This window comes from Nothobranchius furzeri, chromosome 11 (genome assembly GCF_043380555.1).
Source record: "Nothobranchius furzeri strain GRZ-AD chromosome 11, NfurGRZ-RIMD1, whole genome shotgun sequence".
Classification (NCBI taxonomy): domain Eukaryota; kingdom Metazoa; phylum Chordata; class Actinopteri; order Cyprinodontiformes; family Nothobranchiidae; genus Nothobranchius; species Nothobranchius furzeri.
In genome coordinates, this window is record NC_091751.1 from 69,499,231 (window position 1) to 69,520,381 (window position 21,151).

Here is a 21,151-nt window from a genome sequence, read left to right on the forward strand (position 1 = left end):
TTACTGACTGGCTTCATTAACTGACCTGTACTGGAATGTTTACTGTGTGAAGTGCCTTGAGACGACTCTTGTCGTGATTTGGCGCTTTATAAATAAACTTGAATTGAATTATTGCACAGCACCATGTATGGGGAAAACCAACTAACTGATACCAGTTGTCAGCACGGAGGTGGAGGGATGATGGTATGGGTTGCCCTGTTTCCGTGTGTGTGTATTTATGGTAAAGGACTTTTTTTGACTGAAGATGAGAAACGACACGATTAAACTTGATTTCCTGTTACCTCAGACTCACCTGTTTCCTCAGACTAAGTCTCTTCAGCTCATTTTCACACCTATAACAAAGTGTCATCAGCATCTTTAGCTCCTCGTTTAGATCAGCCTTCTGAGCTTCTGACTTCTCCTTCTCTCTCCTCAAACAGCGAATATTCTCCTGCCGGGGAGGGATGTGACATGACATTATTCCACTAGTGATGTGTAGGGGGGCAAGCTGATTCACCTGCTGAGACAAACCTCACACTCTCTGAGAGTGTTGGTGAGCTTCTTGGCTGACTTTTGCTTTTCATCCAGAACTTCGTTCAGCTCAGAAATCTTCCTCTCCAGCGTGTGTCTTTCACCTGTGTCCATGTCTCCATGCAGCCTTGCTAGTTTCTTACTGAGTAAGATGATCTTGGTGTCCTGTAGAGAGAAGTCTGAATCAGTGTTGGGTTTAGGAGCGGGGTCACACAGGTGTGTGTGTGTGTGTGTTTTAAAAGGCTACCTGCAGAGTGGTAATCATCTGCTGCCGGATCACTTCCTTCTCCAGCTTCAGATGCTGGCATTCCAGGCTACTTATGGTGGATTTACTTCTGGTAATCTGCATGGTGAATTCTTTTTCCTTGGTCTTGAGGAGCTGGAGCTGCTGTCTGTGATGAGACAGCGCCCCCGTGAGGACATGCAGCTGAGAGTCCAACTCCTGTAACAAATAGTTGTAAACAGCCTCTGTTCAGCAGAAAATACAGCAGCGCTACTCAAATATTTATAAAGAACCAGTTTGGTTTTTGGTTACAGTGTCCATCATAGTTATTAAACATGAGTATTCACTGACTTAGGGAACACATCGTTTTTATTTCTTTGCAGATGAAAACACAACAGGGATGCTACGTTACTAATGACTAACAGAGTTCCTGGTAAACATGACAATGATCCTGAGAGGAGAAATGTGACCACAGGGAACACAAACCCTCGGAGCGCTGGGTGATGGATCGCAGACAGGCAAGTTGCTCTACAGGTGGCAAGCTGACAGCTGACGGCAGCAGGAACCTGAGCAAAGCCAGGTCTATGGGCTTGATCGGGACTTTAGTCAGACAGTGTAAAATCGCTGTTAAATCCCACTAGGGACTAGAGAGCAGGACACGGGTCCTAATTTGTCTCCAAACAAATAAAGATTGATTAGGAATGGGAAATGATTAGAAAGACACCTGAGGGACGTCTACAGAGGGCTGGGGATAATAATGGGACACAAGAGGAAAACCTGGAGTGGGAACTGGAGGGGCTGGGGAACAAAGGGACACAGAACATGACAACTACTAAATGGCATTATTTTAGTCTGTTGTCTATAATCCTTTTTGTTCATGTGTTTAGACGCTTCTGGGGTATTTTGCTCATATTCGCTGCTTTTTAACTACCGACTGAACCACCATGTTGGATTGCTGGGCACTAAATGTGGGCTCTGCCTGCATTGGTCTCAACCGATCACATGTCAGCCGTTTCACTACTTTCTCATTACGCTCACAAGAACTAGTCCCACTTTAAAACGATTGTAATGGCAGAAATGGCAGGTGAAAAGAAAGAGAAGTCTACTACATTGGCGCCACATCCACGCCAGCCACGGAATTATGTCCTCCCAGGCAGGTGATTTGGGAAAGAAAAATGTTCCCGTTCTTTTCAGCCTCAGTGGTTTGGCAACTGGAAGTGGCTTCATTATAGAGTGGAGGAGGTCACTGTTGTTTGTTTTGAGTGCATCCAGGCTGTTCAGAGAAAACGAGTAGTTTGTGATCAGTCTGCTCAGATGAAGACACTTTTTGAGGAGAGAGGAAGTCACCTGTGCACAGACACGCCATTAGAACCACTGCTGCTTTACAGCAGACACCAATAAGCACACTTCTTTCAGATATTGCTGCAGGAGACCAGCAAACAGCAAGGAATGTTCTGGAGCTTTTGTTTTGATGAATTTCATTTTTGGGGAGGAAGGGTCTGTCTTTTAGAGACTCAATGCGTGATATGAGCTGATGTGGGAGCGGACTTATAACATGCCCAAAGAACTCCAATGGATGACAAGTAGGGCTGCTCGATTATGGCAAAAATAATAATCACGATTATGGTGACTGAAATAGAAATCTTGATTATTTAGGACGATTTTTCAATTAATGTTGATTTTATTTGTTTTTATTCGGTCATAAAATTGCTCAGGGCACAATCAGGACAAAAATAAATAAGAAACAAGATGATCACTAAAATAACTCCTGATTCCCAGTATAAAAAGACCAATATACTTACAGCTCATAGTCTATGACCCTAGGGCTATAGACCTTGGTTTAACTCATTTAAGTCTAACCAGTACAGACCCAAATACTGACAGCAAGAATTATACAGTGGCATTTATAACAAAGAAATGCAAATAAATTGATGTTCACAAAATGTTGCATAACATTTATTGAGTCGTGCCAAGGTGCTGTAGGAGAGTGCACTAGCACCGTGTCCTCAGAGAGATTAGTTATTATTTATCAGCGTGAGGAACTTATTTCTACCTTATTTATAAACTATTTATTTACAAGTCCATCAGTTAATGTAATAATTGTCCCAACCACAGCTGCACCCCCACCCCCCAACCCAGTCTCACAGCAATCGGGGCAAGCTGCATGTGTGTTTAGCGCGCCGCACGCACACATTTAGCCGTTTTTAGTGGCTCGGGAGCCCGCAGGTGCGGTGTGTGTGTCACTCACTCTGGTTACTCCAACAGAGAGCCGCCTCTGAGGGACGTTTTTTTTAGCGACTGACACATCACTACATCATTCCCTTTCCTAATGTCCTGAAGAACGGTCCGGAGCGCAGGCGGAGTGTTTAGCTCCATGCTGTCGTTCTTTTTAAAACACAGAAACAGTTTCGTTACCTGTTTTGTCGCTACGTTTCGTCTGCGGCTGCAGTCTTCTTCAGGCTGATGCTGATGGTGGCGTCACTTCCTTCTCCGTTTATCCGCGGGCAGCAGAGGACGTTGTCGCCCTCTGCTGCCCGCTCTCCCCTCTCCGACGATGCAGTCCCATGCGTGGTCCAGCGTGTAAACTCCGTCGTCCCTGTTCGTGGTCCCACATCCACGTCTCCTTATCTCGATAGCTTCTTTAATCCATCTTTTGTATTTCTGTTGTTCGGTGTTTATGATCCGTGTGCTGTCCCAGTCCATTATATGGTTTTCTCTTGAGCAATGATCTGTCACGGCTGACTTCTTTATTGTGCTTTCTGCTTCTTCTTTTGCTGCTCTTGTGTGTTTTCGACTTGTTTCTTTCTCGCACTCCTTTCTATCGGGCAGCAGAGGGCGACAACGTCCTCTGATGCCCGCGGATAAACGGGGAAGGAAGTGACGCCACCATCAGCGTCAGCCTGAGGAAGTCTGCAGCCGCAGACGAAACGTAGCGACAAAACAGGTAACGAAACTGTTTCTGCGTTTTAAAAAGAACGACAGCATGGAATTAGAACCACGACACAGCAAGAACACACCTAAGATGTTCAAAGAGAAATACGGACAACAAGGAACGAAGGACTTCCGCCGTTTGGAGCGATTACATCAGAAACGCGCACGTCTAAGAAACCACCTTCGCTTCTGTTTAAGATGCCGGGACGAAAACATCACACCCACAAGCCTACAGCTGAAAACACCGATCCGGACCAAGACAGCACAAAATATAATAGAAAGAGCACAGAGAGCACTGCTCAAGGAGAGGATAAGGAACGTCATAACCAAACAGAGGCGTATGGAGGACGAACTGGAAAGAGGACACCTGGACTTGAAAAGGAATTACAAACTCGATAAACAAATGGAGGAACTAACTAAAGGACAGATGATGGAAAAACAGGAACAAGAGTTCATAAAAGTAAAAGAAAGACACATAAAGAAGTTAAACAAACTCATAAACAAGAAAAAGAGGGCAGAAATACAAGATAACTCCACACCAAACTCATGGGTATGTAACATTTCACAATACAAACTAACAGAAGCAGAAGAAAGCATATTAAAGAAAGGTTTAAACTTTGCAGTCACACCAAAAGAAATACCATATGATGAATTTATTGTAGCAACAGAACTAGCATGTCAACAGATCACAGATGAGGGAAAGAAAGCAGAACTCAGAAATAACGTAGTTGGGATATTAAAAAACAGCCAAATTCAACACAGCAATATTACAAAAGAAGAACAATCAGCCATGACAGCTTTATCCAAAAATGAACAGATAATTATTCTACCGGCAGATAAAGGAAGAACCACAGTAGTTATGGACAGAGAAAAATATAAACAACAGATGAATCAGATGCTAGAAGACAAAAATACATATGAAATACTTAAAAAAGATCCAACAGACAACATTAAGAAAAACATGAAAAAATTACTGAAGCCACTGCACGAAAAAGGCAAAATAACAGAAAAAACATACAAACACTGGATTCCTACAGCAAACATAACACCAAGAATCTATGGAACACCAAAAATACATAAACAAAACACCACTTAGACCAATAGTTGACAGCATCGGTACACCAACATACAACATGGCAAAAGATATCAGCAGAATCATCAGCCCGTTATTAGGAAATACAGACCAACACTGCAAAAATAGTATAGAACTGGCAAAAGAACTAAAGGTGATCACAATAGAAGACAACGACATACTCATCTCACATGACGTCACATCTCTGTTCACAAACACACCAACCCAAAAAACCATAGACATAGTAGTTAACAGAATCAGACAAGACAAGACTTTACATAAAAGAACAAACCTCACAGCAGACGACATAGCACAACTGATAGGACTGGTAGCTAACTCCACTTACCTCACATATGACAACACAATATACAAACAACTGGAAGGCTTCGCCATGGGTAACCCGTTATCAGCCACCCTGTGCCAGTTTTTCATGGAAGACCTGGAACAACAAGCCATAGCCACTGCCCCCCCAAACTGGTAAATAAAATTATGGAAACGCTACGTAGACGACATACTGGAAATCATACCAAAAGGACAAACAGAAACATTAACACAACACTTGAATAACATTGACAACACAGGCAGCATAAAGTTCACTTATGAGTCAGAAACAGATGGCAGCATAGCATTTATGGATATGAAAATCACCAGACAGACCGACGGGACCCTAAACATAAACACATACAGGAAACCAACACACACAGACCAATATCTATTATGGACATCAGAACACCCCACCATACACAACATGTCAGTAATCAGAACATTATACCACCGAGCAAACATGATAACAGAAGAAAGAGACCGTAAACAAGAGGACAGCTCCGACTCCTTAAGAGTCCATCCATAGATGCAAATAACTACCTGTTGTGACCTGGAGACAACTCTGAGACCGATCTAGTGGCACTGCAGTTTCTTCTACGGACTTCGGTACCTTTGGGGTCCACGGACTTCCTGACATTCCGGATCTACCACAAGCGTCTTTGAGAGGGTACGTAGACTCGACAGATTGCGTCTGATGTGGTTTTATAAACCATCACTTATAGTTTATAGCAGACCAAATTCACTCCCACTCAGAACTCTCATAACATCACATTCACACATCATCACCCCTCACATTCCACCCACTTAGATTCGTTCATCACATAAAGTGTTCCTAGTTGTCGTGTTTTTGTTTAGATAATAAATTGCTTACTTTTTGTAAACTTGACTCTCTTCTTGAATTAATACAGAGTCTGACAATCGCTGAATAAACAAATAATTCTAAACCTTCTGGTTAAACATTCAAAGACCAATCAGACTGGATTTCCATATTTATATAGAAATTCACATCACATTGGTCAAATGCAGTTTAGTATATTGAGTTCAAAAAGCACCCAAAATACATACGTATGCTACTCCAACACCCATGGTTGCAGTTTTGAGTAATGAACCAGTCTGGGAGTTTTAAAAGCCTCAGGAATCTTTTTCAGGTGTTTAGAGTTAATTAGTTGATTCAGATGATTAGGTTAATAGCTCGTTTAGAGAACCTTTTCATGATATGCTAATTTTTTTAGATAGGAATTTGGGGTTTTCATGAGCTGTATGCGGGCTGCGCAGTGGTTAGAGCTGTTGCCTTGTAGCAAGAAGGTCCTGGGTTCGATTCCCGGCCTGGGATCTTTCTGCATGGAGTCTGCATGTTCTCCCTGTGCACGTGTGGGTTCTCTCCGGGTTCTCCGGCTTCCTCCCACAGTCCAAAAACATGACTGTTAGGTTGGTTGGTCTGTCTAAATTGTCCTTGTGTGTGTGTGTGTGTGTGTGTGTGTGTGTGTGTGTGTGTGTGTGTGTGTGTGTGTGTGTGTGTGTGTGTGTGTGTGTGTGTGTGTGTGTGTGTGTGTGTGTGTGTGTCTCTCTCTCTCTCTCTGTGTTGCCCTGCGATGGACTGGCTCTCTGTTCAGGGTGTACCCCACCTGATTGCCCGTTGACCGCTGGAGATAGGCTCCAGGGAGGAGCGCTTCATTTGCAACTCAGGGCAGCGCAAGTGGGAGGAGCAAATAATCGGCTTGCTTTGTTTTTATAATCGTTCAAAACTCAGATCGTAATGGGGATTAAAATTCGATTAATTGAGCAGCCCTATCCACACAGTAATCCATTCCAAATTAGCACAAATGTTAGCAAGCTAACAAGGCAAAAATTCACATTTAGTGCTTAGTGAATTGGTTGTTGTGAAGAGAAAATGGGAGAGGAAGGACGGGCTAACACCCCTTAAATACTATATATGATACATATCTGTGTATATATATATACACAGATATGTATACAGATATATATTTGGGTGAATCGGTGACTGACTGTGTTGTAAAGCACCTCGGGGGGTGGGGGTGTTGTAGAACCCTAAGAAGGCACTATACAAATGACCATTTAAAGCTCTTCAGTGACTGATTGGCTAACAAGAACGTTATCCATTAGCAGCTCGGCTTAAAGGGTGAATTCTATATGAAATTGAACTTTTGGATCTTTTTTGGAAACTGTTCTGCAAAATGCAACAAGGAAGCGCTTCAGCGTGAATAGACCGTTTCCTTCAACCCTTTTTAGTTGTTATCCTCCCCCGAGAGGAGATGGGGCCGTTCGAGGGACGGGACAAAGTGTAATGTGGCTCTGCCTCACCTTGATCCCCTGTTCTTTTTCCTTCAGGAACTGTTCTACCTGAGCAGCCCTCTCCTCCTTGCTGACCGTGGTCCGAGTTGCAGCTTTCAACTTCTCCTCCAGGGCAGTGTTGTAGGCCCTGGCCTCCTTTAACCTAACACACGTGCACACGCACACAGAGTGAAGTGATAATTTATGACACAAATGAGACCTTAATTAGATTCCACTGACTTCTCGTTGTTCTGATGAAGATCCTTCTTAGTTCTGGAGATCTGGGCCATCAGAGCCTCCACCTCAGAGGTGGTTCTGTTCAGCACGACTCTGCCACCCTTCAGCTGCAGGACACGTTAGATCAGGGGCATTGACACTGAGGACACCTTCTGTACATGTACGGAAGCTGACCTCATCCTGAAGCCTGACATAATTTTCCTCCTGCTCCTTCAGGTTTTGCCGGAGCTTTGCTCCCATCATCTTTGCTGTGTTTATCTTCCTCTCCTTCGATTGGTTGCTGTCCTTCTGAGTTTCCAGGAGGTTCCGACTCTTTGTAAGAGCTGCATTCTTCTCTCGGATGGCATGGTTAGCCTGGACAAGTTGCTGCAACAACGAACAAGGTTTACTCAAACGTGCTTTTCAGGGTTCAGGATACAACCTGGTCTACTTCAAAGCCCGACCCATTACCAGAGCGCAACGCTGCATCTCAGAGTCCTGATGCTTTATCTGCTCCACAGAGTTGGCCCACTGAGTGATGAGCTGCTCCACCTCGAGGTGAATCTGGTTCAGGATCTCTACTGTTTTGTCGAAAGCCGTCTGTTTTTTAAACGATATGAGGAAGAACTCAGAGACATTCTGAGACACACCAAACCATACCAGCTTTCTTTATGAAGCACCCACGGGACCAACTAGCTGAACGCTATATAATGAAATAGCGGTCACATGATACATAGTAAAAATAATAAAATCATAAAGACCTGACAAAAACCATAAAAACACCCCTGAAATAAAATAATAAAACACAATTCTCTGATTAGAATGAAAAATGAATTCTAGGGAACGTCCACATTTGTTAAATCATCTAAAGCATGTTTTATTCTGCCTGTGAACAGATCAGATGTCACACATGATTTAGTCTTGACCTGTGCAGTTGTTGTTTCTATCAGCTGTTTCTCAAGTGCTTTGTACTTCTCACTGGCTTCCAGCGCCTTCTTTTCGATGGTCACGGTGAGGGACTAGAGAGGGACAAATTAGAAGGTTCACAAATGTGAACAAAGGCTGGAGCTAAACACTACGGAAGTTTAACAGTCTCACCAGAATAGGCCTTTTTAGACGTTGAATGTATGACACTGAAATGTCATCCTGTGAAACATGTATTTGAATTTTTTCACTAAAAACACACCAGCAAAAATTAATCTGTAGAATTTCATCTTTAAAAACTCAAGAAAAATGTATCTGCTGAAGTTCATCTGCAGACTTTAAATGTAAAACGTTCAACAGCAGAAACGGGGGGACCTCCTGGCAAAGCCAGAAGCAGTTGTTAGTCAATCAAGTGGATTGGCTTTTAGCCAATGAAGTCACGCTCCTTTCATTACGTGACACTGGTTGGTTAACCAAGGACCCCCTTTTCATACATGTAAATACATTGAAAGGCCCCCTATTGGCCACTCGGGCGCAGGAAATTCAGTCGGAATCTAAGGCCTAGTCCACACGTAGCCTGTTTTTTAAAAAAAAAACGAATATCCGCCCCTCCAAAAACTTGCATCCACACCACCCCGTTTAAAAATAAAACTCTGTCCACACGTACCCGGATAAATACGTTGTTAAGGACATGCCAGACCTGTAGGCGGCAGTACTTCCCCCGTTCTTAACCTCGTGCTTCGTCTGTGGTCTTCCACAAGGAGCAGTAATTCCTCTTGCAAAAACAAACAAGCAGAAAGCGCTTGGACGATTGATAAAGCGAGCGCAGCTCTGAGGGCATCCATGCTGTCGGCTAGTGTAAACACAGGTCGCACACGTGATGTCAGCATTTTTTGTCACGGAAAGTGACGTTGCGGACCTTAAAACTCCAGTTTTGTCCGTCCACACGCAGACACCCAAAACGGAGAAAATGCAGATCTTCACTTTGGCCGGAGTTTTTAAAAAGATCCGTTTTCGTGTGAAAAAACTCCGTTTTCGTGTGGATGACAGGCCAAAACGTAGAAACATATCTACGTTTTGGCAGATCCCCGGCTACGTGAGGACAGGGCCTTAGATTGGTCGGGCTATGGGTGATGCGAGTCCCCACATGCCAAAGACAGTGGCAAGTACGGGGTCAAAAGGTGAGCCACACTGGACTGGCTTGTGCGAGCAAAATCAGCCAGCCGACAGGAGCTGGGCTGCAGGTCAAAAAAACTGTGGTCAGAAACAAGGGTCGCACAAGGGTCACAGGGACGAGAGGACAGAACTGGGCAAAAGGTCAGGTTGACTGACCCAACCTCTTTGCCCCACCCCTGGCTTGGAAAGATGGGATTGGAGGAGAACAGAGTGAAGACAAGCCCATCAGATCCAGAAGCCCTCTCGGGAACATTGGAGAGAAACTGAAGAATGCTGCAAAAGATGATGTAATGACCTGTGTTAAGAAGAATGCTGCATGTAGTGAAAATGACACCAAATGTTTTGTGTTGAGCTACAAAGTGTGTATCTGGTAAATGACCCCATGACCTTAAGCTGGCCCAGGAAGGGTATATAAGAACAGCTCTGAACAGCAGAGAGAGAGATTCGGAGATTCGACAGCAGCTGGGGCAGAGGACAGAAGAGACAGAGCAGATTTGGTGGGGTCATCCCCCGTCCAAACCTGGATGGGGGATGACAGAAGGACTCTTGGAAGAAGAGAGAGGGAGTTCTTGGGGAGATTCTGAGAAGACAAGAGCTAGTGTAAACTAACTCTTATTTAATCATTTTGAACTAATTCCTCCGTGGGGGATAGCAGTTGTTTTCACTTTACCCATTTTTGTATTTTGATTTTGTAATAAACCTTTTTTGAAAAAGAAACATAATCCTGATTCTTTCAGGTTTTCTCTAAAGCTTCACGTTTGGAGCCCTGGCCATAAATTGCACAGAGGTAAGCATATCGATGATCGGTCTCTGAATTATCGGGACTTACTTTACAGTTTATAATAGAATAATATAAAGAAACCTTAAGATAAGGGAAGTTTTAACTTCCCCCTCCTTGCGAGTAACGAGTTGTCTTAAGGGCGATAAAAGCAAAATATTCGAGGTTATTTTGGCTCTGATTGCAGGTTGAAAAAGTCTCTAACCAGCTGGAAGGTTGGATTAATAAATAAATTGATAAACTTATGTTAGCCTGATCAACTAGCATAAATCATTTTATAGTTACCAACCTCCCACATAAGCTGTTAGAGGCGCAATTAATTCCGGGTAACCCAAACAATTGCTGAGAGGCTTGGCTTGCCTCCAGACTTCTCTTTAGTATCTTAACCAAAAGGTAACGAGTTTAAAAGAAGTGTAGCACTCTGGGGCTGGCTATTCCTGCAAGTCATTTCACCTTTAAAATAAAAGACAAGATTCTAATTAGATAGTCCAATCCAGGATCTAGTACGATTATACTCGTCGATACACCCCCGAACCCTGATGGATGCACCGTCTCATAAGTTCTAACGGAACTGGGTTTTAAAGGAACCGGTAAATGGGACGGGCACGCGACATGGGCGGGGAGCCTAAGTCATGCCCATCTGTTCCGGACCATGGGAAGAATGAAAAAATGAATGGAAGTCAAAGGAGCTAAAATCGCTATTTTTGAAATCTGCTTGTTATGTGCCAAGGATTTCACATATGATATTCATGAATATATTCGTCCTGAGAACTAATGGGCATGGAAGGCTTCCTACTTAAACGCCATAAGCGGGTTGCAGCTGTCAGTCAGTGAGGAGCTCGACCTTCTGTCAAAATGGTTAGGAGAGCAGTCGGTGCGTCATGTAAGGAGGATCCGAGCTGTGCATGTGGGCAGTCCTACTAAAGGACTGTTAAAGGTTTGGGAGCACCTAGAAGACTGTTACGGCTCCCCAGAAACTGTAGAGAAGTCTCTCTTCGACAGGATTGACTATTTTCCGAGGATCAGTGACAAAGATGCTAACAAGCTTAGAGAGTTGGGAGATCTCTAACAGGAAGTAGGGTCTGCTAAAGATGAAGGCTTCTTACCAGGACTCACTTACCGCGATACTGCTTGTGGCATAGCCAACCATTGTAGACAAGTTACCTTATGGTATTCAAGAGAAATGGATGGTTCAAGGTTCCCAGTACAAAGTCACACATGAAGTTGCCTTTCCTCCATTCTCGTTCTTCTGTGACTTTGTCTGCAGAGAGGCACGAATGCGAAATGATCCAAGTTTCGCCCTTTCATCAGGACAGCAAAGTTCAGTAAAAATAGAGCAGCAAGGGAAAAGTTCAGACTACACCCAAAAGACTGATGTCTCGCCGGAGACTATGAGTCAGGCAAGCAAATCAGAGGACGTTGACAAAAAATGTCAACTTCATAAGAAGCCCCATCCTCTCAGGCGGTGTAGGGGGTTTAGGAACAAACCTCTGGAGGAAAGAAAGACCCTCTTAAAAGATATGGGCATTTGTTTCAGATGCTGTGCTCACACGAGTCATCTGGCAAGGAACTGCAAGGCGGTTATCAGGCGCAAGGAATGCAAAAGTGACACTCACATTACAGCACTCCATCCAGGACCACCCCCTGTAACTGCAATCAAGCAAGGCGGGGAGAAAGAAGCTGAGGCGGATCAACCTGATGTCACTTTAAGCCGGTGTACAGACATTTGTGGAGACGAGAAAGCATCAAGATCCTGCTTAGCTAAGGTGTACCCAGTTGGTCGCCAAGAAATGGCAGTGAAGCTGTACATAATCTTAGATGATCAAAGCAACAGGTCACTCGCTAGGACCGAGTTTTGTGACCCATTGAACATCAAGGGAGTGAGATCAGTATACACACTGCGTACCTGTGTAGGTGTAATGGAGCAACACATTCTCACACCCTAAGCGTCGGAAACAAACGCTTGGTCAGCCACCCTCCACGTCAGACCCCAGACGCCAAAAGTGCCCTTTTTCGTTACTTATGTGCGAAAAGGGTTTTTCCCTTTTGTAACTGCAGATCCCAATGCAGCGTAAAACTGACATGATGGGATATCCGCTGATGCGGCACTGAACCAGCTCGTTTAACAGCACCTAAACCTTAACGTTTCACTATTTATAACCTTCCCCTCTCCCTCATCCTAACCTTAACCCTCTTGCTACCTAAAACGTTACTCTCACTGTGATCAAGCGTTTGTTTCCCCTGCATTCTGACTCTGACAGTCAGAGTCTGACTGTGAATGTTCGTATTTGCCGCCCAAGGGGAACGTTAGAACATACCATCTGGCGAGGGGGAGGTTACACATACCCTCTACTTTTAACCTCCACCGTGGTAGTTGAAACCTCCCCCTCGCGTTGGCTCGGTCCAAACTCGACCAATGGCGAGGCGCCTCCCGCCGTTCACTTCATAGAGCCGGCTTTTAGGGTGACCGACACATCACTAACATGTTCGCTAGCAAGATGGTTAAGGTTAGGATAGGGGTGAGGGGAAGGTTAAATAAGAGGACAAGGTTAGGGTGAGGTACAATGAGCTTGTTTGGTGCCCTGGCTGCGGACATCCCATCGCGTCAGTGTAACGCTGCATTGGGATCTGCAGTCAAATAAGGGAAAAACCCCTTTTCGCACATAAGTAACGAAAAAGGGCACTTTTGGCGTCAGGGGTCTGACGTGGAGGGTGGCTGACCACGCGTTTTGTTTTTGACGCCCTGGGAGTGAGAATGTGTTGAATGGAGACCACGGGGAGAAGGGCAACAGGTTTTGTAGTGGAGTCCTTAGACGGAGTGTCAAAGGTGAAACTACCAACTCTGATTGAATGTAACAATATGCCTGATGACAGGAACAAAATACCAACTCCTGAGGCAGCGTGGTCGCATGCTCTCCTGAGGCCTATCGCTCACTGCATTCCCCCACTGGATCCAGAAGCCCAGATTCTTCTTCTTCTGGGTCGTGACATCCTCCAAATTCATAAAGTCAGCGAGCAAAGGAAAGGGCCCAACGACACCCCGTTTGCACAGAGACTCGACTTGGGCTGGGTCGTGGTCGGAGACGTCTGCCTTGGATCAGTGCACAAGTCTGTGGCTGTAAGTGCTCACCACACCCATGTACTAGGCAACGGACCACCCTCTCTTCTTCCTCCGTGTCCCAACCGGATCCGTGTCAAGGAAAAGCTCAACACAGGACTCCACTTGAGGCCCCTGTAGCCTGTGATACCCTACATTTCGATGATGATGTCATCGGAAACACCATCTTTGAAAGGTCAAAGAACGATGACAAGGTTGGATTATCTATAGAAGATAGGTTCTTCTTAGAAATCATGAATAGAGAGATGTTCATGGATGACCGCAACAGTTGGGTGGCACAAACTTGCCCAAAAAAATCTTCCTGAAAACCACAGACTGCATACTGTGGATAATTTGGACTGATTCCATGACGCAGATATTTTTTTCAATAGTCCTCCACCAGGGATCATCTCTGGTCTCAGCTGCTCCTAGCAGCACTACCTCTAATTGATCTGCGCACTGTGCAAGGCTCACCGAAAGCTTTAAGCAGCTGTATTACAAACACATGGTCATTTCTTAATATTGTCATATTTGTGCTGAACTAAAACACCAGACAGAATGATATTTTGCCATTAACAGCGGATTTTTAGAGTAATTTTACTAATAGCTGAGAGAAAACCCACATCTCTTTTCTGATCGATTTTTCCTTCCATTCTGAGATTGAGACTGGGTCGACCTATACTAGTTTTTCTATTGCAGATAACAATGCAGATATGTAGGAGTTATGGTAAGCCAAAGGCCGATATGTACTGCCAATTTTTATGGGCCGACCCCAAACCCAGACCCCAACCAGATGGCCAGCTCCCCCTCCTAGCCTCCAGCCCCGGGAAGCCAAGCGACAACAGAAGTGTGCTAAGACCCCTTGTCTTCCTCCGCCTGCTCCAATACAGTGTTAGTGAGTGTTGAGGAGGTGTATTCCATGGCTGTGGGGAGCGGACAGTACAGGCATCGTCTAGCCAACACCAGCTGATGCCACCACACAACCCCACTTCCCCCCACAGCCCTCTACGTCTAAGTGCAGTTTAAAATTGGAAGTGGGCACCGGCACTCAGGATGAGGCTGAAAGATCCCCTTGCCAAATGTCGTTGAGTGCGCTCACTCCCAAGGCCCTAAGTGTGCGTTTGCGTGGAATGTCGCTGGTGGAAGTGTTTAATGTGCAAATAAAATTGGGGGGCAGGAAGCCATAGGAATGCGGAAATGGGATCCATACCCGCACCCCTAACTTGCCTAGCCCCCAAGGTCCTATGTGAATGTTTGTGTGACGATGTGAAGAAGCAGGAGGAGAAAAATGTATGGGGATGGGGAGGAATGGCTGGTTGGCCTACGCCCTCCAGGGATTCAGTTTCCCCAATGGCCCAAATAGGCACCTCTGTTGTCAAAATGCCCCCCAAGGCATGGAGATCCCAGCTCATCTCGCCAGACACTTGAATCTCTCGCGGGCCACATAAAAGGATGTGGCGGGCCACATCTGGCCCGCGGGCCTTGTGTCTGACACATGCGGTTTAGATAAATGCAATTAACTAACCGGAGTCACATGATCAAAGGAGCATGATTTGATTGGCCAAATGCCAATTGACTCAACTGACTAACGATTGCTTTGGCTTGAGTCATCAGAGGTCATGCCATTTCTGCTGAAGATGAAGATCTGCAGATGAATTTTAGCAGATGAGATTTTTTATGTTGAAATAATACAGTTGAATTTTGAAGATGAAATTCTACAGATGAACTGCGCTGCTCTGGGTGGCTGCATGTTGGAGTAGCTCTGTTGACTATATGTAAGTTTTGCCTTTTCTTGGGCATTTTTTCTTCTAGTTTCTCAAGAAAAACTGTATTTTTTGGACACTTTACTTTTCTGTTTCTGGTGCTGTGAAGCTTGGAGGATTTGTACTGCTATTTTTTTTTAGCTTTTTTCACATTTTTAGCATTTGTTATGACGTGTAACCATGGCAACAAGCTGGTTTACAATCGGGAGCAGCTGATTAACATTGGAAAGGCTGAAATAATACCTCAGCTGCAGCCACAAATCCCAAATGAGCTAAAACGCAAGAAGCGTGGGTGCAGAGCGGGAGCAAAACGGAGACAGAGAAAGAGGAAATTCAAACCATCTCTTCCATCGATCATAATGGGCAATGTGAGATCACTGGCCAACAAGATGGAGGAACTCCAAGCCCTTTCAAGGACTCAGCCAGAGTTTCGGCAGTTTCGGAACCGCTGGAGGAGATGATGCAAAGAAGGATTCTCCAGAGAATCAAGAAAATGATGGACGACCCTGAGCATTCTCTTCACAAGACTGTCCGACAACGGAAGAGTGTCTTCAGTCAGAGGCTTCTTCAGTTTGGCTGCAACACTGACCGCTACTGGAGATCCTTCCTGCAAACAGCCATTGTAATATACAACAACTCTTTGATGACTTGATTATTATTATTATTCTGAGCTACTACAGCAATCAATTTCCCTCTGGGATTAATAAAGTATTTTTGAATTGAATTGAATTGAAATCTTTGCTGGTGTACTTTGAGTACAAAAAATCAAATACATAATTTCACAGAAGAAAATGTCGGTGTGAAAAATTCAATGCTTAAAATACGACATTCTGGTGAGAGTGTTGTACTTCCATAAAACACAGATGTTATCCACAAGTCAATGTCAACACTGCCGCCTAGTGACCAGTTATGCTCAGCAATCAGCAATACCAAACCAAGACTGCAACTTTTCACTTGGATCAAAGTTACAAGCAGCCTCTTCAGAGGCGCTGTGGACCTATGTGTGGCACTAGAGCCACAGATTTCAGACTCCTGTCCTAAGAGAAGAGTTTGTCCAGATGCTTACATGCATTTATGCTATTTTCTTACACTTGTATTGATGTCTCCGGCACCAAACACCAAAACAAATTCCTCATGCGTAACAATAAACTTGATTATGATTCCGACTCAAATGAGTTTGTTCTAGGGCGGCACAATATATCGTAAATATATCGTTATCGCGATATCAGCATGCACAATATGCATATCGCAAAGAACAGATAAATACCGTAATGAATGGTCAGCTCAAATGTTTGCTACACATGATGCATTCTGTCATTCAATCGGAAGCATGAGATGTTTTTTTTTAACAAATCAAATGGAGCTCTTCACCCATTTGGCCAAATGGGTGGGTTCTCATAGGTCAGATGCCCGGCCCGGAGACAGAGGGCACTTAATTTTGATGGTTGGCAAACACCTGAGTTTGCTTTGTTCTGCTCTTTTTACTGATTCTGCTTTTCCCGGGATCCACTGATTGCCTTTCCTTGTTCATTTTCTTTTTCCCTTTTCTCACATCTTTTGCTTTTCTCAATTTTATGATTTGTTTATTTCTTTGTTTTTGATTATTTTTGTTCCTGAGTTAAATTGTTATTTATCGCAAGTAATATCGACATCGCAATATTAATCATTGCTATCGAATATCGTAGGTTTTCCTAATATCGTGCAGCCCTAGTTTGTTCAAAATATAAAAGCCGTTCCAAAAGCTGCACGTGCAATGTGAACATTTCCGTTTTAAAATGTGATGTTCTATATCTTTTTACCTTGATCCTATGTTCTTCTTGCTGAGCGTACTTGACGATGGACATCATGTCCTCGTCTTTACGTGCTGATTCCTCCAAGAAAGCATCCAAAATCTGCTGGTCCCAGTCCATTTGAAGCTTAAACTCTTCAAGTTTATGTTCTGTCTTGAACATGCTTTTCTGAATTCAGTCAACAAAAACAAGGTTAAGAAGCACCTTATGGCACAAGCAGCTGTAATTTAAAGGTGATGTTTTTTATGAGTAAAGACCTCTAGCATGTCTTTCTGCCCTCTTAAAGTCCCGTTTTCCCTCTTCATCGCAGCTGTCTGCTGGACCAGGTGACCCGTCTCTCTCTCTGCCAGAGCTGTGAGATGATTCACTAACTCCACCTCACTGACCTTTGCCTTCAGCAGAGCCTGTAACACACATCAGTGCAGAGCTACATTAGGGCTGAATAGCATGTCATCAACAAGAAATTTTGGTTCAAGATATTTACATCTTGGTATTCCAGCTCTCGTTTTGCACTTCTGATGTATGTCGTCATTTGTTGTTTACTGTCCGTGTTGTTCCCAATATCATTATCCAGCTGCACCAGCTGCCTCTCAGCTTCGGAAATCTGTTGTTAAAAACACATCACATTAGACCAAGACACCCTGGACATGTGGCATGAAACTAGGGATGCACCGATACCGATACTGGTATCGGTGCAGATAACGATACGATACCAGTATCTGTATCGGTAAAAGTTAACCGATACCAGAAACAGATACCAATGCAGTTGCTTGAAAATGGCTTCACTGTAACTTGTCCTTCCTGTTCACCTAATATTTTAGTTTTGTGATGATTTCATTCATATATTTTACTTTTTATCTACCTCACAGTAGGGGTTGCATGACTTAATCTTTTTGAAAGTCGACAGTCAAGTAATGAAAATCGAGTCGACTTCGACTAGTCGTTGCTGACGTCATACATCTGAAGCGGCGGCCGGGGGGTGGGTGGGTGGGGGGTCGGTTGTTTCGCTGGAGTTTTTGACAATTAAAATTGCGCCCACATTTTCAAAGTTAAACACATTTCTTTTAACAACGGTAGTTTCTGCTTCAGCCCTCTCCCCCCTCCCCCTGCTTCAGCCCTCTCCCCCCTCCCCCTGCTTCAGCCCTCTCCCCCCTCCCCCTGCACAGCGGCCGCAAACTCACTGATGCGCCTGCAGCCTTTCGGAGTTCCTGCTGCTCTAAACATTAAAATAATTATTTCATTTTCTGTTCCTCACTTCTGATTACCTTCAATGGTGTCTGTTTGTTGCAACCAGCAGGTACAAAAACTAACTTGTTTTTATTTGACTATTTTTCTGTCCTGCCTGTTTATTATCTTCCTGCATCTCCTCTCAATCCTAAAGAAAAACTGCTACCTGGGTTCATATATATTCACCTCATGAGTTACCTTTGAACTGCAGTTCTAAAAGATCTACCGACCGCTAAAACGGCGGAGTGCTCGCTGCTCGCCGGCCGCATCAGTGATTGGTGCGTCACCGGAGGAAAAACGGGTGATGCGCCCGATCCACAGCAGCGAAACGCATCAGGCAAAAATAAAAGACAGAAAACATAAAAGGAAATGAGCCGACATGAACGATCACGTTACATTTGTTTTTGAGTGGCGACACCTGATTTGATAATGTTACTGTGGCCGTGCTCAGGAGGCAGATGTCTGGAGCGTGTCAACAATCAGAGCTTTGCATGTGCAAGCTGGTTAAGGTTAGGATGGGGGTGAGGGGAAGGTTCAATTGCAAGAGGGTAAAGGTCACAATTTGGTTAAATGTCCGTTTTACGGCGGGTGTCAGTACCGACGCTCTGGCACAGCGCGTCGCCTCCGCCTCGATCCAGACGCGCAGGGGCTCGTCACCTGCTGTCTTTTCCGAGGACTGCATCTTGTCATTATCACATGACAGTGACTAATCGATGACAGGTGTAAAAAGTCACTACAGAGCAGTGAGGTCGACTAGTCGACTAGTTCATACGACCCCTACCTCACAGTCTTTTCCTGTTGAAAGCAGAGAAAAAAATAATATCTGTATTCCAAATCATTGCATTTTTTGTGTGGTAGATGTATCGGTATTGGTAATCGGTATCGGCGAGTACTCAGATCCAAGTATCGCTATCATATCGGTTTGAGAAAAAGTGGTATCGTTGCATCCCTACATGAAACATTGTCCGCATTTAATTTGGAGAGGGTTAGTATGTAACTATAAGCTTTACTGTGGTTCTATAATACAGTCGGTAAACTACAAGCTCTTTTAATAAAAGTGAGCACCGTGCTATTTAACACGCACAAATGTACTGTATAAATAAATCTAGTTTAAAAAACATTCTAATATCTTTCAATTCAGACAGAACTGTAAAGAGATGTTCACCCTTTCGCGTTTAAACGTTCATCAGACAGAAAAAACCTAAAAGCAGAGCACAGCAGCGTTCAGCGTCTTTAGAAGCGATGACATCAAATTTTCCGTCCACTTAAAGAAAAGGCATATACTAAAATAAAACTTGCAACGCTGCGGTGCTGGTTTTACACAGCTGCTGTTACAGAGCACACACTAAAACGCTAGTCTCTCTGACCTCCGCTAGCAGAGCCTTGTTTTCAGCGTTGAGCTCCGGGACGGCGTGGCGCACGTCCCACCCCATATCAGCTAATGCTGATTTAATAATGTGCGACATTTCCCCCAGTGGTATTCTGTGAAAGAAGTGTTGTAAAATAACAAACTACAGATTTTGGGCTGGAAGGGCAGCAATTCCCGTTGTGGAAGTTCCTCCTAGCAGTAGTAGTGTAGTGTTGAAATGCGTTACCCCGTCAACAGACGTCTTCCCGCCCGCACGTCAGTCCGTTTTCCTTGCTAAAACGCGCACATTTTAGCTTAGAATGATAGACTTCTTAAGACGAGTGTAAAACGTAACGATGTATATAATGGATGTATGTGGAAAGTCTGTTGACTATATCCTTATTTAACAAATGTTAAACAGTCTCAACACTGGCATTTAGCCGCGTTTCACTTGTATAATGAACTAAAAAATGAACAAAATAAGATGAAGTTGTTTTCATTCAAACTTTTCTGTCAATATTATCACTTATAATAATTGGAGGTTAAGGAGAAAATGGAGATAAACTAGTGGGAATCCGTTTTTGATGGGGTAACACATTTCAACGCAACACTGGCAACGTTTGCTTTTGGTTGCTATGGGGAGCCTAACTGACGCCCATCTACTTCCGGACAATGGGACGCCGGAAGCGTGATGCTTTTATGTATTTATGTATTTATGTATGTATGTATTTATTTGTTTATTTATTTGTTTGTTTTTGATGAAAATAACAAGTACAAAACAAGTCAGGAACTTCACATGGTAATAACAATTTCAGATATAAAAAGATGACGTGAGTTACTTTTGCAAACAGAAATTCAGCCATCTTTTGGTCAATTATAGCACTTTTCTTACTCATTCTGAAGATGCATTTAAGAGTTTTAAAATACTGAGTGAAGTAATTAAAAAAGAAGAAAAGAACAGGTGTGGTATTTTTTCATTTACATGTATGAATAAAATATTTACTCAAAATAATTACAAGGTTGACAGTATCGGAAATGTCAGAGTCCAGATTGTCCATGTAATAAAGAACATCTTTGGCTGTAAGGAAGGCACATTTGAGATTCTAAGTGAGATCCAACTGTGAACGTCGGACCAGAAGACCTTCACAGATTAACAGTTGTTAAAACAGATGCTCTTTTGTTTCTATTTCTGATAAGCAAAAAGGGTCAGACTCAAACTTAAATCTTTTATATGAAAGTTCTCTTAACAGGGTATATACGGGATATTATTTTACAATGTGTCATGTTATGTGTCCCCAGCTTCAGTTCGTTTCTTATGTTCATTGGTCCCACCTGCCTCTCTGTGCCCTCTTGTCAGTTTTGTGCCGTGAACAAGGCCGGATTAACCAATGGGCAACTGCTAAATACGCCTCTTTCAGCCAGATGAGTTTCGAGCCGGCGCTGGTTCCGGTTGATCCGGTATTTTTCAAAATAAATCTAG

General features: G+C 43.8%; 1 protein-coding gene across 2 annotated transcripts in view; it reads right to left on the reverse strand.

The window, feature by feature from the left end:
- The window catches only part of ccdc39 (coiled-coil domain 39 molecular ruler complex subunit), a 31,847-nt gene extending 11,933 nt beyond the window's left edge, over positions 1 to 19,914 (reverse strand). The window contains exons 1-12 of one of the 2 annotated variants that reach the window (XM_015957756.3): positions 19,691 to 19,914; positions 17,581 to 17,700; positions 17,354 to 17,500; positions 17,106 to 17,264; positions 8,495 to 8,587; positions 8,040 to 8,168; positions 7,764 to 7,955; positions 7,593 to 7,696; positions 7,383 to 7,515; positions 758 to 952; positions 511 to 675; positions 293 to 430 (exon numbers count right to left, since the gene is read on the reverse strand). In XM_015957756.3, coding sequence (XP_015813242.1) covers positions 293 to 430; positions 511 to 675; positions 758 to 952; positions 7,383 to 7,515; positions 7,593 to 7,696; positions 7,764 to 7,955; positions 8,040 to 8,168; positions 8,495 to 8,587; positions 17,106 to 17,264; positions 17,354 to 17,500; positions 17,581 to 17,700; positions 19,691 to 19,789 — 1,674 coding nt within the window. In that variant the 5' untranslated portion in view covers positions 19,790 to 19,914. Of the gene's footprint in view, positions 1 to 292; positions 431 to 510; positions 676 to 757; positions 953 to 7,382; positions 7,516 to 7,592; positions 7,697 to 7,763; positions 7,956 to 8,039; positions 8,169 to 8,494; positions 8,588 to 17,105; positions 17,265 to 17,353; positions 17,501 to 17,580; positions 17,701 to 19,488; positions 19,614 to 19,690 lie in introns of those variants that run through there. The other variant, XM_054739136.2, reaches the window with a different exon arrangement.
- Positions 19,915 to 21,151: the final 1,237 nt, after the last annotated feature.